This window comes from Chlorocebus sabaeus, chromosome 8 (assembly GCF_047675955.1).
Source record: "Chlorocebus sabaeus isolate Y175 chromosome 8, mChlSab1.0.hap1, whole genome shotgun sequence".
Taxonomy (NCBI): domain Eukaryota; kingdom Metazoa; phylum Chordata; class Mammalia; order Primates; family Cercopithecidae; genus Chlorocebus; species Chlorocebus sabaeus.
Genome location: NC_132911.1, coordinates 142,265,139 through 142,282,062, shown reverse-complemented (window position 1 = coordinate 142,282,062; position 16,924 = coordinate 142,265,139). Strand labels below are relative to the sequence as shown.

Genomic DNA, 16,924 nt, shown 5'->3' with positions numbered 1-16,924 from the left:
TTAGCTCCATGAAGTATGGACTGTTTTCTCCTTCAGCCCAACCCTGCATGCAGTGCTGATGTTTTTAGTAATGGCCCTGCTTTTGTTCCCTTATAATTTGCTTCAACGGAGGGTTTGCTCCTTTAAATACCCTGAGAATAGAAAGCTTCCATCGAGAAAAAAAGAAAACAATTAGTGCTGTATCTGAAAGACAGGGGTTCTTCTTGCTCCATTTAGGAGTTGATGGTCACTCCAACCACAAGAAGTCTTTGGGGCATGTGATCTAACCCTGCATGATGAGCCCCAGACAGTTGCATTGGGCAGGGTGCTCAGTGTTCCAAGGAGCAGGTTAGTATCTCCTGCAATGGTCAGCATGATGCTAGGAGGCAGAGCTGTTGTTTCACTTTACAGATGAGGAAACTAAGGTTTAACAAGATTAATTGCCACAGCTACAAAACTAGCAGATACTATAACTGGCGTTGACCCCTGCTAGTCCAACTTCAGTACCCCAAGTAGTTATTGTCCTGTCATACTCTTTAGTAATAGCTGATACCAACACCAGCACCCAGGACAGCTCCTAGTGGGGTGCAATGCTTTAGTTTACACTATATCTGCTAATGCTCCTGTCAGCAATGGCTGCCCCTTATCACCACTTATTGTTGAGAAAATGCATCACAGAAGGGTTAAATGTGTCCTCCGTGGACTCAGTCTATTGTGGTTCTTGGCTTCAAAGCCAAGCCAAATTCTATGCTTGTCATTTACCCTACACCACTTTCCAGAAAATAGACAGAAGTACTGTTTCATTTCCTCTCTGTTCAACTTCATTTATCAAATAGTATCTCCGCTAGACTTGGGGATGTGAAGATGAGTTTGTAAACTGAAAATGCTACCCTTGATGGAGTACTTACAATTATTGTCAGCATCCTTTCACAACTGAAGGTTCTGGGCGTTCATTGGTCTCATGCACTGCCAAGAGGGTTTTGTTCCTTTGCAATTGCGGCACAGCATCAGGGAAGCAGCTTCCCCAAGATTTATCTTACAGATTTGCAGCTGCTCTCTTCAGTGGCCAGCATGAGGAGGTTCATGCCACATGGTCAACTACAGAGCTCCATTCTAGTACTATGAACTTGCATAAAACACTGACTTTAAGATACAGGGTCTGGAGATTGTTGCTGCAGTTGTGATTATGATCTGTGTAAAGGAGAAAGAAGCAACAAGATGGTAACCACAGCAATGACCCTGGGAGCGTGTATTCTACAGAGTCAGATGTAAATGCCTTGTCTGGGTTGGAAATGATGACTATTCTGTCCCCTACAAAAAGCATTTTTATTTCTTTCTCATCGCATGTTACCAACCAGTAGTAGGACCTAAAGGGGGCCTGTCGTGGACCCAGAGACACCCAATGAGCAAAAGTCCTCATTTGGAGGGTATGGATGACTCCGAGGAGGCAGAGATAATACCTGCTGCCATTGGCACTACCTGAAAAAGGCTTGGGATTCCCATCCTGCCCAGAAAATAACCCGGAGCCACTTACTCCATGTTCTTTCCCATAGCAGAAAATTCTTTCCATCCATAACTGCCACAATTCTGAAAGATTCTCACCAAGCATCACCTTAACAGTTTCCTTTCAAGTCAGGAGGTATAGAGAGAGGTCAGATATGGGCCATTCCTTCCATAGCCTGATGCTGTGACAGAGAAGAAAGACCCACAAGCTTGCAGTGAACACTTAGGAATGTATGATGGAGGCAGGAAGCCAAAAAGGGCCGTGGACACAGGCCTGGGATCTGGAAGCCAGTGGTCCCCAACCCGCTATGCCTCTTATTAGTTAAGTGAATTTTCCTTGCTAATTATAGGACTTGGGCATTTATTTATCTGAACCTTGGGTCCCTCATCAGTACCTGGTGTCCCTCATCAGTACCTGGTGTCCCTCATCTGAAAAAGAACTGTACAACTTGTCTCAGAATGAGAATGTGAGAACTGAAGAAGGGGAATTTACAAATCACAGCAGGTAGGAAGCATTTAATATATATAACTGCAAGTGGTCCTTGTAATACTTGCTTCATTTGAGTTAACAACAACCACAACAAACTGTCAGAAGAAGAGTAAACAACTGAAAGAAAACTAACACCACGGAACAAGGGGTAACCTGTGAGGAGGCAGGGTTTTAGTTGTCACCTGGAGGAGGCAGGGTTTTAGTTGTCACCTGGAGGAGGCAGGGTTTTAGTTGCCACCTGGAGGAGGCAGGGTTTTAGTTGCCACCTGAAGGAGGCAGGGTTTTAGTTGTCACCTGGAGGAGGCAGGGTTTTAGTTGCCACCTGGAGGAGGTAGGATTTTTATTGTCACCTGGAGGAGGCAGGGTTTTAGTTGCATTGGAGGGTTAGTCAGGAAGTTACCAGCTATCGATGGAGAAAGGTTTTCCAAGCAAGACAACAGCACATAAAAGTTTAGGAGAAGGGTTTGTTCTGAGAGTAGTAGAGAGTTACTAACTGGGGAAAGTTTAGTCCCTGCCCTCAACAGTTTGAAAACCTTTTGAGAAAATTGCCTGTTCAGTGTATTCATGAAGGACAGCACTCTTAGAGCAATTCCTGGTATGAATGTACCTTCCAAATGATTGTTTTGTCATGTGCTTAGCACATGATGGTGCTGGAAAAATGTAATTAAAAACAAAATCTTCTCCTAACTCAGAGAGGTTTCCCATGAAGGTAGAAGAGAAAGAAAACAATTTTATTATTGAATAGCATTAAACCAGAATGTGATTTGCATTACAGACAATATACTAAGAGACTGCAAAGACAGAAAGAAATCTTGCACTTTTAGATAGCCAAGCTGATACAGCCGCCTATCACATACATGTTCTCAAGATAAGCAATAACTAGTCCTCAAGTGAGAAGATTTAGTGGTACCACATGTTCTTCCTAGATTCACCTGGTAATTGCGGTGGCTGTCTGTGTGTCTGTGTTAACTAATTGACCTTATTCAAAGCAAAGGTAAACTTCTCACATCTTCATGGCAGGAAATGGATTTTCAACTTGGAGCCAGTCATCTGCTAAAGTTGGGCTTCTACTGTTTGACAGGAACTGGGAGATAGATAGGAATGCTATCTTCTTTGTTGATTCTGTTTCAAAGAGATGGTTCCTAGGTCCTTGAGAAAGACATTCCTGGGTTCCTGGGTCACAAAGCTAGCAAAAGTCTCATTTAGCTTTTAAAAGTATTTACATACCTTTCAAAGAGACCCCCCCCCCCCCGCCCACCACACACACACACACACACACACACAAAACCTCACAATAACAAGTTTTCTAAAGTAAGTGTTTTCAGTAAACAGAGTGGGGCAAAGTTTCTTTCCTTATTTTCAACTGGGGGAATTAAGCCCTGGGAATGGCTCTTTAATAAACCTCTTCTGAAGAGGACTAAACTAGCAAAATGATGAACTGGTAATCTCCCTGGAATATGAATTCCCAGTGGACAGGGTTTTTATCTGTTTTGTTGATTGTTATATCTCCAGTGTATAGAAAGGTATCTAGCCCATGCTCAGCATGGTCACTCAGTCTTTCTGACTATAAATCCAGTGCACTTGACGTTTTGAAACTAGTTGGACAAGGCATCATGGTCTAGGAAAATAGCCGGAAAAGTAATACGGGCAGAGAAAGCCAGCTTGGATATTTGATCATCAGACAAATGGATCTGGATTAGATTCCAGACCTTGCTTTCTATAAGCTTTGTGAGCTCAGATGAGTGACTGAACTGGGCTGGACTTCAGATTTATTATCTAACACTCTGATAATAAGCCCTACCTCATAGAGTAGACTTACTGGCTCAATAAGAGAATAAAGACGTATTAAATATTTTTGCATCAGTTCAGGATATAAACAAGGAAATATATGTAATGGGATATCATGTGGGAAGCCTTGGCAGAATTCCTGGAAGAGTTGGGGCTCTGTAAATGTCAGCCCCCTTCTCTGGAAGGAAGTGAGTCAGGCTTGGGGGTGGGTGTGTTTGCTTTGATCCCTGACTACGTTGGAGTAGGAGACAGGGACAACTGTGGAGATCCTTGAGCTGCTGACATTTTCAATGTTGCTACATGAGTGTTGAAAGTATTCTAAACCCAGACTGAGCACTGGAATTTGAAAGGAAGCCATTTACTTTTAAGGTAATTGTCCTAAATGTTAAGGAAGCAGTGGGCTATTCTATGTCACTTCTTTTCATTGAGTACAACGTGGTCTGCAGACGGTGTGCTGCCTTTATTTAGATTTAGAAACAGTAAAAATAATTACATAGAAAAATGTCAGAAGAAATGCTCTTTCTCTCTGACTCCATTTTTTTCTCTTCTAAACAATAGTATTTAGCACTTCACAGATATGAGCTCGCCTAACCCTCCTAATATATCACAGGAAGAGAGGGGTGATTATTGTGTAGTCACTGTCATCAGTGGTCTGCTGAGGTGGTAGAACAGTCTGGATTGAAAGAGAGCTGGACTTGATGTTTCCATGAGAGAATTTGGGGGCACTGGACCCCTGGAAGGACCCTCCTAGATGGACCTGCCCCTCATCCTTTATTTACTAGATGAACAAACTGAGACCAGAGAGGGAACATTATATGTTTAAGAATGCAAAGATAAGGGGCGACAGGCATAGAACCACAGCTAAGATTGACCTGCTGCCACAAACCTGTTTACTACATAATACATTCTTTTAAAGGAATTGAAATGCTTTTGTTTGAAAACATTTTACGGAAACACACTCGTTAACACAGTAAAGGTAGAGCTAAGGTAGATAATAGTTAAAGGATTGAAACCTTTGGCTGTTACTTTCATGGGTGGTCTATAAAAAGTATTTTTGGTAGGGTGTATATTTTGAGCATCTTGATGACCATGATGATGATGACAATGGCAATAATGATGATGATGAGGATGAGGATGATGGTGATGATGACCATAGTTGTGGTGGTGTTGATCATTATGATGTAGACAATGATGATGGTGAAGATGAGGATGATGATGGTGATGGTGACAATGATGATAATAGCTCTGGTCGTGCTGATGTTGATGGTGATCGTGATTATGATCGTGATTATGGTGATGATGGTTATGGAATAATAACGATGGTGATGGTGATGATAATGATCATGATGATCATCATGGTGATAATGACAATGAGAGTGATGATAGCTAATGTTTATTGAGAGCTAACACACAACCTGTTATAAGTCTAAGCACTTTGTGTATTGTAGGTCATTTAACTCTCACAGCAACCCCATGACAAAGATATTATTTTATGATTCTCGAAGCAGACTGAGAGTTTAATTGTCTTGTCCAATGACACACAGTTAGCAAGTGGCAAAATAATAAAGATAATAATTATACCTAAGATTTATTGAGCTCTTACTGTCTTCTGGGCTCTATGCTAAGTGTTTCCCATTTATTATTTTATTCTCTAACATTTCATGGGGTAGGCATCATTATTTTCTTGTTCTTGCAGGTTACAAAACAAACAAACAACTTGAGCAATTTTAGTGAAGTGGCTCCTCAAAGTCTCACAGCTAGTAAGGGAGGGAGCAAGAAACTTATGTGTGGATAAATTCTTCCAAAGCTTCCTGTGTGGTGCTGCTGCTCCTCCTGCCACCATCTAAACTTCTGCTTCTCCCTCACCCTTATACCTATTCTGCAAGACCGGCAGACCCTGGTTTTTTTCTGCCTCTTTTCCTGCCACATCTAGAACACCACTTTTTTTTTAACCGACCCTTTTCTCTATAGCCTGGACCACTAGCCTATCCCACACTACACCCACAGCTAGAACCTAGGACAACTACTCATCCTTTTAATGGTTTCCAGTGACTACAATTAAATCTAACATCAGATGTTGACATGCAAGGCTCTCAAAGAAATGAACCCTGCCTGCCTCCCCAGCCCCATTTCCTGCTGCCCCCTCTCCAACCCCATACTCCAAATCCCAGTTAAGCCATTTTATCACACATCCTTAACAAGGCCCTGTTTCTATCTATCTGCTGCCTCCGTGTCTGAGCTACCACAAGAACTTGATAAGACGTTTTTGCGGAATGAATGAATGAATGAATGAGTGAATGCATGAAAATGCTTTTTGTTTCTCTGTTAAAGTTTCCAGTGACATCTTTCCTTTCTGTTTTTCCTTTCAAGGGAAGTCAAGGAGAACGTGGTACAGATGGTGAGGTTGGACAGAAAGGTGATCAGGTAAAAATTTACTTTATAAGGAACCATTCACCCTGAGAAGGAGCACTGTTTCTCCGAGGTGGCTTCCATTGTACAATGTCATTCCTTGTCTCTTCTTTGCCTGTAGCAGGATTTTTAAAAATCTAATTTTTATGGTTTTCATCTTGGTATCTCTGGTTCACTGTAAGTGCCCTCTCTCCCTTCTCTCTCCCAGAGAAGACTGCCTGCCCGCCCTTCCTCCCTCCTTTCCTTCCTTCCTTCCTTCCTTCCTTCCTTCCTTCCTTCCTTCCTTCCTTCCTTCCTTCCTTCCTTCTTCTTTCCTTTCCTTTCCTTTCCTTTCCTTTCCTTTCCCCTTTCCTTTCTTTTCCTTTCCTTTCCTTTCCCCTTTCCTTTCTTTTCCTTTCCTTTCCTTTCCTTTCCTTTCCTTTCCTTTCCTTTCCTTTCCTTTCCCCTTTCCTTTCCTTTCGTTTCTCCCTTCCTTTTCTTTCCTTTTCCTTTTTCATTTCTTTCTTTTTGTACTATTTTACCTTTACTTTTTTTTGTTTTTGTTTTTTTTTCACTGAAATGGTCATTCATTACAAAATACCCCCTTCTTCCCTCCCATCATCTCAAGTTACTGTTACCTGGCTCTCTTGGTGCTAGCTGAAATGCTTCACAGACACTCCATGCTCTGGTCAGTGCATATCCAGGCCTGGTGGACCACTGCTCCTAACGTGCCATAGGATGGTACCAATGAGGGCTCGCTGCTCTCTCTGTGGATCTGAGCATGTCCTCCCTATCGTCCTCTATCCAGTGCAACCAGCTGATTTCTGCCCAGTCCAATTCTACCAGCTTTGATGCTGTCATCCTTTCATCCTTTTCCCTGTTCTCTTTTCTCTCCTCTCCCAACTGCCCTCCCCTTTACTTCTCCCTCTCTTCTGCATCTCACAGCCAGTGCTCATTGTCAGCCAATTCCATGCCAGGTACTGCACCTGGCTTTGAGATCTGGAATGACTCGCGGACAGACTCCTGACCTCACTGGGCTTACAGTTCAGTAAGGACATGAGGGACATGAATGAGTAACCCACAGGCAGTGAGATGAGAGCTGTGCTCAAAGTCTGAATGAGCTCCTTGGCTAAAGTCTCTTCTATATTTGGAAAAACAAAATGTGTTTGGATTATTCTTATAAAAATGACTTATTAAAGGCAATGTACTCTACATTGAATGGTGTAGCCTGTGGTTTCAGTGGTAAGGCTTGGAGGTAGAGGGCAGAGAAATCATTTCTTTCTTGGTGGTTTGTTTGGTTTCATAACATTGTTGTACAAGACTAAGTGTTAGATTCCAAGCTTTGTTCTATAACTTTTTCAGCTTATTCTATAATATGCAATAGACTTCTCTACACATGGAGAAACAAATCTCTTGCTTAAAATAACTGTAATATTGCCGGGATATGAAGGCTGTAATTCAGTTAACCTAACCATTTCCGTTGTATACATTGTGTTTGTGTGCATTTATTTGTGTTTTATGTTTTTATTATGAAACACTTCAAGCATATGTAAATAATAAAGACTGTAATAAAATGAACCTTTATGTACCCTGCACTTAACCACAACCGCTTTCAATTATTATGACCCCTCCTGTTTTCATTTATATCCTCAACCATTTCTCCACACCCCCTGCCCACACCTTATTGTGAAGCAAATCCACTTTCAGGATATATTTATTTTTATAAATGTTGTCAGGTATTATTGAGATATATAAAAAGAAGTCCCTTTTATTGTCAGTGTCTTTAATCAAAATTGTTTGTAGGGTTGGAAGGTAGATTCTGGATTGTTTCCTGAAATTTGATATTTGCACAAAGTAAAAAGTATTTTTTAGAGTCATTTTAAAGAATTGCATCTTTTATTTTCCTAGGGTCATCCTGGAGTTCCGGGTTTCATGGGGCCCCCAGGGAACCCTGGGCCACCAGTAAGTAATCATTTTTAATCCCCTCCTCTTTTGGCCTTGACATTTGAATGCACATCTGTACTCACCAGGCATATGACACTGAACATGTCTCTCATTTTAAGGGATGGGCCAATACCCAAAAGGTGACAGAGATGACCCAAAAATGCAAGTCCCATAGGCATGTGGGGGAAAGTGCAGAGGGTCTGAAGTAGGCTTGAGGGACCATGTAATTGGAGTGATGTCGGGACTAGGGGACATTGGCAAAACAGACAGACTTGCTTCTTCTTTTTTCAAATTGAGCTTGGGTGGGTAGGAAGCCAGTATTTCAAGGTTATGATGTCAAGCAAAGAAGGTAGAAAATGAGAAATCATAAGCAGCTTTCCCCATGTTATGGGGAACCTGTCTTGTTATTATCTCAATGATCTCCACTGGTCCCCCTGAGCAGATGTTCTCTCTGCTCTTACAGTAGCTGTAGCCTAGACATTGACTGGTGCCCTTCTCAGCATTTCCCTCTCCCTTCAGTGTAGGCTGCCCATAGATTAGTCATGTTCCTCCTCTGATCAGAGTCCACTGCTGTTGCAGCCCACATATCCATCACGGGTAGCCATGGCAACAGGTACTGGAAATTAGTGTTCCTGCCAAGTCCAGGATCAGTCCCCTGGGATTTCCCATGGGTTCCGCACGAGACCCTTGTCCCAGACCTTGCAAGGAGAGGATTTCTGGAATGACTGAAAGACCACTGAAAAGGAATCCTCTTCAAATAGGAAATACCCTGTTCAAAAGTATAGTGAAAAGTGGTTCAGTTAGGAGTATAAATTTAAAATATATGAAATTAAGCTTGCTTTGTCTTCTTTTTAAACAACTCGACTTCTAGTTGTAACTGTGTGTTAATTAGGAGAATAAATTACGTTGTTTTAAGTGTATATTTTCAATAAAATCAGATGAAAGCATTACATGATATCTTTCACTTCATGTTGACTTTTAGAGCAAACTCACAAAAAGGTAAATTATCTACAAAAGCACTATTCAGTTTCCCAGAAAGCCTACTTTAAGTCTTTAATATTCAACACGTTTTCCTCCCAAGTGCCTTTGATGTTAATATTATTTTTAATTTATCAGCCTCACATCTTACCTGGCCCAACTCTGCCATGTGCACATTTGTGAAGAATATTGTAGGGAATTTATCAGTTTGCTATCATTTAACTTCACAAAATTCTACAATTCTTTCAAGGTTTATAATTTCACTTAGTAATTTCTTTGCACTGTATTTGCATATTATTGGATTTTGTAGCATCTGACAATCAGCAAAAAGAGAAATTGATAATGATGCTGATATAATCGGTAGTCGGGAGAGGTGTTAGTGTTAAGCAAAGAGGGGCATTTGGGAGGCAACTAATTTTACTTAAAAATAGTTTATTCATGAATAATTTTATATTATGATGACATTAGCTTCCTTAATGACATTGTACACCTTAACAGCTGAGGATCTCAGCAAATGAATAATGGATTACAGCCTCATGCCCACTCCACCCTGGTAGTTCCAAACCCTATAACATGTTCCCAGTGAAACCAAAACCCTGATCTCTTCTCACTGGAAGCTGCAGTAAGTTAGAACTCTAACTGTAGGAAATGACTCCTGGCTTATCATTGTCATGCTAGATGATGTAAACAATCATAATCAGAAGCCAGCTTGTCTGTCTCCAGCTGATTAATGCTTTCAGTTCACTTGGCAGATGTTTATTGAGCTTCTATTTTGTGTTGTGCCTTGTACTGTTAATAGACGGTGGGAATGGATGCTGAGGCAGCTGCCTGTTTAGGTTCAGCAGCCAGTCATGCAGAAGCCACTCCACAGCAGAAAATTAGCCTTTCTGGTCATGGAGGCATTGTTTTAGTTCTACTCTTTGTTGTTGCTTGTTTTCAAGTGCTTATTAATTGTCAGGCCCTGTTGGAAATATGCAGGGATATGGGTAGCGAGCTGACAAAGCTCTTTCTCTTGGTGTTTATTTTCTGGTGCTCAGTCAGCATCCTTATTCCAGATAAAACCCTTACCCCATCCCCATATGCAGGAGGAAGTTTTGTTCCAACTTGGCAACATTCCAGACTCTAGGCTGCCAGAAGGTTTTTATCAAAGTTATGTAGAAAAATGTAGGTTTGTTATATTAGCTTTGGACTAGATATTTAATTAAAGCATGAACCTTAGGCTGCTTGTTAAAATATTATCACTATCCCTTTATTTCATGAACATTTACTGGATCTCTACCTAGTAGAAGCGATAGAGACACATCCAACTGCCTCCTGCCCTAGAAGTTTGTCATACATAGAAAATAAGACAGATCTTCTACAGCTATCTCAAATTTCCTGGAGGTCCAAGACCATGATGTAGTCATTTTTGTATCTCTAAAGTTTGGCTCGTACCTAGTACAATTTAGGTACTCGATAAAAGTATGCAACGATTAAATAAAGGCTACTGGAAAGACATCAATAGAGTACTGTGGGAACTTGCTTGTTTATGCTTTTATATTTAGTTAATATCTGCAGGGTTCCTTGTCTTGGGGTGGACAATAGGCACTTCTATTTATGGAAGTTCCCTATTGGACAGCCCTTAGCATTTCTCTGGTGCTAACTGCTTATGTGTCATGAATTCCATTTTCTCAGCAACCCACATAAAATAGGTGCTGTTCTTTTCCTTCACTTTACAAAGGAACTGAAGCACAGAGGGGTCAGGTAACTTTCCTGAGCTTATACAGCTGTTCAGTGGAGAAATCAGATATTGGCTCAGGAACTCTGACTGTAAGAGGCTACACTCTGACCGATACCCTCTCTTCTAAGCTTAGCACCTTGTAAGCATTGCCTCATTACTCCTCCCCTTCCTAATGGCATGTGCAATTTCCAGCCTTTCACTGTCAAGGAAACTAAAGCTTAAAGATGTTACATAACTCAACCAAAGCCAGTAAGAGGCATAGGTGTGAATTTGTCTAAAGAACTGCTGCCTTTATAACCCAGTTAGTTCGACTTCTAATTCATTCATTTATTCAAGAATATTGAATATTTACTCTATCCCAGGTACCATTTTAGTTCCAATGAGGAAGGAAATAAAATGGAAGTTCTTGACCTCATGAAGTAGGAGGTGTGTGGAAGGAGATAGACAATAAATAAATAAGAAATAAATAAACACTAGCATGTCAGATGTTTGCAGGTGCTGTGGAGGAAGGTAGACAGAAAAGGACAGGGATGATGAAGGGTAAGTCTTTCAATTTGGGGTCTGGTAGGCAGAAAATCTTTCACTGAGAAGCTGATATCTAAGCTAAGACCTGCAGGATGGGAGGGTATGAGGCCTGTGCATATGTGGGGGACTAGAATATAGGGGAAAAAACAGCATATGCAAGAGCCCGCAGCAAAAGTGTACCTGGAGCTCACTTTGAGCTGCTTGCTCAGCTGCATAGAAGTCTTCTTCCATTCATCCATCTGTGCATCTCTTCACCCTTGAGTTGACATAGCAATTGCCTTCCTAATCTCCTGGAAGATAAATCTAGTTGTCCATGTATTGCTTTTTGTCCTGAAATGTTACTGGATACTAGCTGAAAATGCCCATCCTGAAGTGAGTTCATTTACTGTTTTCAAAGGGGTGACTGCCTGGCTAATGCATTGGCCCTTCCTAAAATGTGGATGCTGTCCTCCCAACATCTTGTATTCCCAGAGAATAGCTCAGCCTGATGAAGAGGCAGAAGCATGTTTGAAATATTTATGGTTCAGGAAGCTAGGAAGGGGCACAGAATGTAAGATCTGCATGTTGCTATATTAGGCTGTTTTTACATTGCTACAAGGAAATACCTGAGGTTGAATCATTTATAAAGAAAAGAGGTTTATTGTCTCAGTTCTGTAGATTGTACAAACATGGTATCAGCATCTGGTTGACTTCTGATGAGACCACAGGGAACTTCCCATCATAGAGGAAGGCCAGTTGTGTCACATGGCAAGAGCAGGAGCAAGAGAGTAAGGGTGGGGAAGTCCTAGACTTTTAAACAACCAGATCTTGCGTGAACTGAGTGGGAGCTCACTTGTCACCAAGGGAATTGTGCTAAAGCATTCGTGAGAGATCTGTCCCCATGATTCAATCACCTCCCACCAGGACCCACCTACAATGTTGGGAACCACATTTCAACGTGAGATTTGAAGGGGACAAATAACCAACTGTATCATTTGCTTTGTATTTAAAGCAGAGGGTGCTAATGACCTCTGTCCAGATGCACAAGAAACTAGCTTTCTGCCTTGTCTTTTTTAGGGGGCAGATGGAATTGCAGGAGCTGCTGGACCACCAGGAATCCAAGGGTCACCTGTAAGTTCCTCAAGGAATGAGATCTGTTTTGAGTCTATCTTTAGCCTTTCTGGAACCCCAAGTGTCTACCAATCCTGCTCTGGTCCTGTGTTACTCCTGTGGCTCACGTATTTTTGAGGTTCTTTTCACTTCAAGTCTTGCAGTGAAACTGTAGGAGGTTTTGCTTTCTGTTGGACACCTGGTTACTTTGCTACTAAAGTAAAGGTTTGGTTGAAATGATATGAAAATCTGTGATTCCAGAATTCAGTTTACAACCGTCAATGCAAATAGGTCCTAGATTTAGGCCCCATATCTCAACTTCTTGTCAGCGTGGTTTCTATTTTGAGCAGGTGCGGGGAAATGGAAAAGCTCAGCACTAACTCACTTAGGACTATGGTGTGCACCAGGGGAATATCAGGCAAGAGGCAGCTATTGTTATCCCAACTGTTCAAAAGAGGAGAGTGGAATTAAAAAGAAGTCACTAGTCAAGGACCCCAAACCATAACTAGTGGAGTTGGCATTTGAACCCAAGGCTTTTATCTCAAAATCCAGATTTCATTTCGTGAAGTTGCCAGAACCATTCTTGGTTTCAATGCCATAAAGGGTGAACCACAGTTTAGTAGGTATTATGTTATTAGCCAATACATGCATGGCATGTAAGTGAATATACGGTACATAAATATTCCTTACCTCATCTGACAGCTCCTTCCACTTCAGCCCTGTAAGTTAGAAAGGCCATGAATCATTATCACCGTTTTATAAATAAGGAAAGTGGGAATTGGAGAAGTGAAATGTCCAGTTCAGGGTCACACAGTGAGGGAACGTCAGAGCCAGGCACAATTCCTAGGCCACAGGAATCTCATCATCATATTCCAAGGCCAGCTAGCAAGCAGGCCATCCCTACCCTGCTATCTCTGGAGTTCTGTGCAAAGGGCATGTGCAAAGGACATGTGCAATAAGACTTCCTCCATGTCAAGGGAGGAGGTCAGAGTCCCATGGGGTTATGTCACTTGGTCAGAGTCATACAGGAAATTAGTGTCCAAGCTGGGAGTTGAGTCAATTTGAGATTTCTCAGTTCAGTGCTCCTTCTGCTATTCCACATTGACCCACCGTGTTGGTGGTCCAGGCAGCCAGAGGGATGCTGAGTCTGAAAAATCACTGGTTCTGTTTAGGATGCTCATCTGGTCAATCCTCTTGAAGCCACCCATCTAGAAGTCCCAGGATGAATAAAATATAAAATATACTGGGCTGGGCACAGTGGCTCACGCCTGTAATCACAGCTCTTTGGGAAACTGAGGTGGACAGATCACGAGGTCAGGAGATTGAGACCATCCTGGCTAACACAATGAAACCCTGTCTCTACTAAAAATACAAAAAATTAGCTGGGTGTGGTAACACATGCCTGTAGTCCCAGCTACTCAGAATGGTGAGGCAGGAGAATCGCTTGAACCCAGGAGGCAGAAGTTGCAGTAAGCCGAGATTGCGCCTTGGCACTCCAGCCTGGGCAACAGAGTGAGACTCCGTCTCAAAAAAAAAAAAAAAAAAAAAAAAGATGTGGATCTCTGATATAAAACTATGACATTCTTAGAAATGAAACTGTACTAAATAAGATTTTGATTCTGTCATGGGACTGCTCCTCAAGCTATGGCAGCACTTGAAGCTGTCCGTGGTGCTGAAACTTTACCATAACCATCAAACCAGAATATAGTGTAAGTTTTCTTTGCCCAGTGAGCATTGGTAGTTTCAAAATGGAAGTAATTTTTTTTTTCTTTTTCTTTTAGACAGAGTCTCACTCTTGTTGCCCAGGCTGGAGTACAGTGGCACGATCTCGGCTCACTGCAACCTCTGTCTCCTTGGTTCAAGCGATTTCTGACTATTTTTTGTATTTTTAGTGGAGACGGGGTTTCACCATGTGGGCCAGGCTGATCTTGAACTCCTGACCTCAAGTGATCCTCCTGACTTGGCCTCCCAAAGTGCTAGGATTACAGGCAGGAGCCATGGCGCCCAGACAATAGAAGTAATTTTTAAAAGTTAAATGGGGGCAAAATTATAATAAAAAGATACATACAAACCTTAGTTCTGTTATATTTTGAATTAAAAGACAAACTGTTTGGCAGACTTGCTGACACAAAATAAAGGCCTTTGCTTTGATTTTTGGTAATGAATGGAGTCCCTTGTCATCAGTCACGTAAAAAGAATATACACTGATCACTTTTTGTTATTTTTTGAAAAGCGGTTTGAAAATATAACAACATATGTGTAACAATGTGAATGTGGAGTTCTAGACTGTTAGAATTTTTTTCCTAATCTTTTGTAGGTGTCTTATCTTATAGCTGTATCGATTTAGATGGTGAGTGGTGAATGACTCACTTTTGGCCAGTTGTCTTCAAAACCCTGCCTTAACTTCCATAAAAAGTGTATTCTTTTTTCCACCTAAATTTTACTGGATTGTTTAATCAACAATTGTATGACTTTCATAGCAAATAACTGATGCAAACAGGCTTAGGAACAATCACACTGACCCTTTGCAAGCCTTCAACTCATCCGGTAGGAACAGTCAAGCAAGGGTGTACTGCAGGCAAGGGTGTACTGCAGTGTTGTGACCAGGCATGGGTGTTTGGAGAGGATGGGAAAGCTGGTTTATAATGGGGGCTTGTCAAGTGGAGGTTGGTTAGGAGTCTACCATGCTTTAATTTTCAGCTTCTCTGCCAACGGAACTGGTTTCTAAATAAATAAAAGTCTAGTGATGGAAAGAAGACTGAACAGGGAGTCAGAGGTGGAGTTCTTTCCTGGATCTGCCACATTCTTATTATGGGACCATGCCTTCCTCACCTGAGTTTAAAGATAATGGTCTAACATAGTACTTGGCAAACTTTTTCCATAAAGAACCAATTAGCAAACACTTAATGCAAAATCAGCCTTTGACAACATGCAAACCAGTGGGTGTGACTGTGTTCTGATACAACTTCATTTAACAAATCTGGTAATGGGCTGGAGTTTGCTGACTCCAATTCTAGATCACTGGTGTTTCCACACTAGGGAATTTGAAAAATAAGCATCCAGGAAGGAACCCAGGAAGCTCCATTGTCAATAATTAAAAATATCTAATAATAGCTCTATCTTTGTCTCAGGTTGACCAAAAATATCCACTTAATTTTTTTATGTGTTTGTAGGTGTTGTGATGTGGGGAGGGGTGAATATTTTATTTTTTCCTGGTTGTTATTATGCATTGGCCTAAACCTTAAGAATACCTCATTTTGTTGGCATGTGAATTAGAATGTAAAACCTGGGATCCGTGTCTTATCTCCCAGTAAACACTAGTAGGAGATTAGAAAGTTGTCAGCTCTAAATACTCACGATAAAGACACGGGGTGATATGATAATACTCACCATGATAGGAATTAGGGCACTGATTAGATAATACTGATTTATAAGCTCTGGTTGATACTTATGTAAGTCTTTGATGAATAAAATGGGAAATAAAATATTAATTAATGAAATTTGGTACAACAGTTTTTCAAATACAAGAAAAGAGAGAGTAAAGCAATTATTGGTAAAACATGTAAGAGCCTCTGGAAAAAATGATGAAAATAATAAACTATCCACTATGCATGCCACTGGTCTTCTCCCCACTTGTGTACAGTTCTGTACACACAACACCTCAAGGTCCTGAGGTATATGCTATATGGGTAGAGAATGTGAACTTCAGGAAGTCTGGGGACAAATAGAGTTGGATCTGGACTCAGGTCTTGTGGATACTAAAACCCCAATAGCTTCTTCCCACGGGCATTCCAATATTCAGTTTTCCCTAAGCCTATGTATTAATAATATGGCCAGAATGAGTCCCAGTGTGTGTACCAAGAGGGGTGACTATGCTCAGTCCCAGGGAACCTGACTGCCTTGGGGGAAACACAGCTCAGAAAGCCATGAGGCTGATACAGAATTACCCTTTGTTTCTTACCACTCACTCCCCAAACCCATGAATGCAGTTCCGTGTGAAGTCAGTCATTTACTTCCAAAAAAAAACAGCAAAGGTTTTCATGGTGTTTTTATGTCTTGGATCTTTTAGGGAAAAGAAGGCCCTCCTGGCCCCCAAGGCCCATCTGGATTACCAGGAATCCCAGTAAGTGGCTTTTATAAAAACAAACAAACAAACAAACAAAACCTAGTTTCTTTTTATAAAAACAAGGAAACAAAAATATATTCTGCTGTCAAAACAAGGCCTGGCCACTAGTGGAATTTTGAATGTTGTAGAAAACTAGAAATAAAATAATCACTAACTTGTTTATCAGTCAAAGCCAACTAAAATTTGGGTAGAATCAGTCTTAATCTCGTGCTTCTTTTAGGCATATATTAGTTATTTCTTATTTAAATAGTAATTTTTCTCTCTGTCTCTACATATATATGTATGTGTACCTATATATATGTTTATATTGTTAAAACAAAACACACACACATATATATAAAACTGTGATAATTAACTATTTGTGATAATGTAAACATTTTCCATTTCCCAGACT

The 16,924-nt window shown here is 41.0% G+C and overlaps 1 protein-coding gene across 2 annotated transcripts in view; it reads left to right on the top strand.

Moving 5' to 3' along the window:
• COL22A1 (collagen type XXII alpha 1 chain) overlaps positions 1 to 16,924 on the top strand; it is a 327,564-nt gene that overhangs the window by 274,338 nt on the left and 36,302 nt on the right. For both annotated transcript variants that reach the window (XM_008001616.3, XM_073018373.1), the window contains exons 47-50: positions 6,131 to 6,184; positions 8,057 to 8,110; positions 12,372 to 12,425; positions 16,474 to 16,527. In XM_008001616.3, coding sequence (XP_007999807.3) covers positions 6,131 to 6,184; positions 8,057 to 8,110; positions 12,372 to 12,425; positions 16,474 to 16,527 — 216 coding nt within the window. The remainder of the gene's footprint in view (positions 1 to 6,130; positions 6,185 to 8,056; positions 8,111 to 12,371; positions 12,426 to 16,473; positions 16,528 to 16,924) is intronic.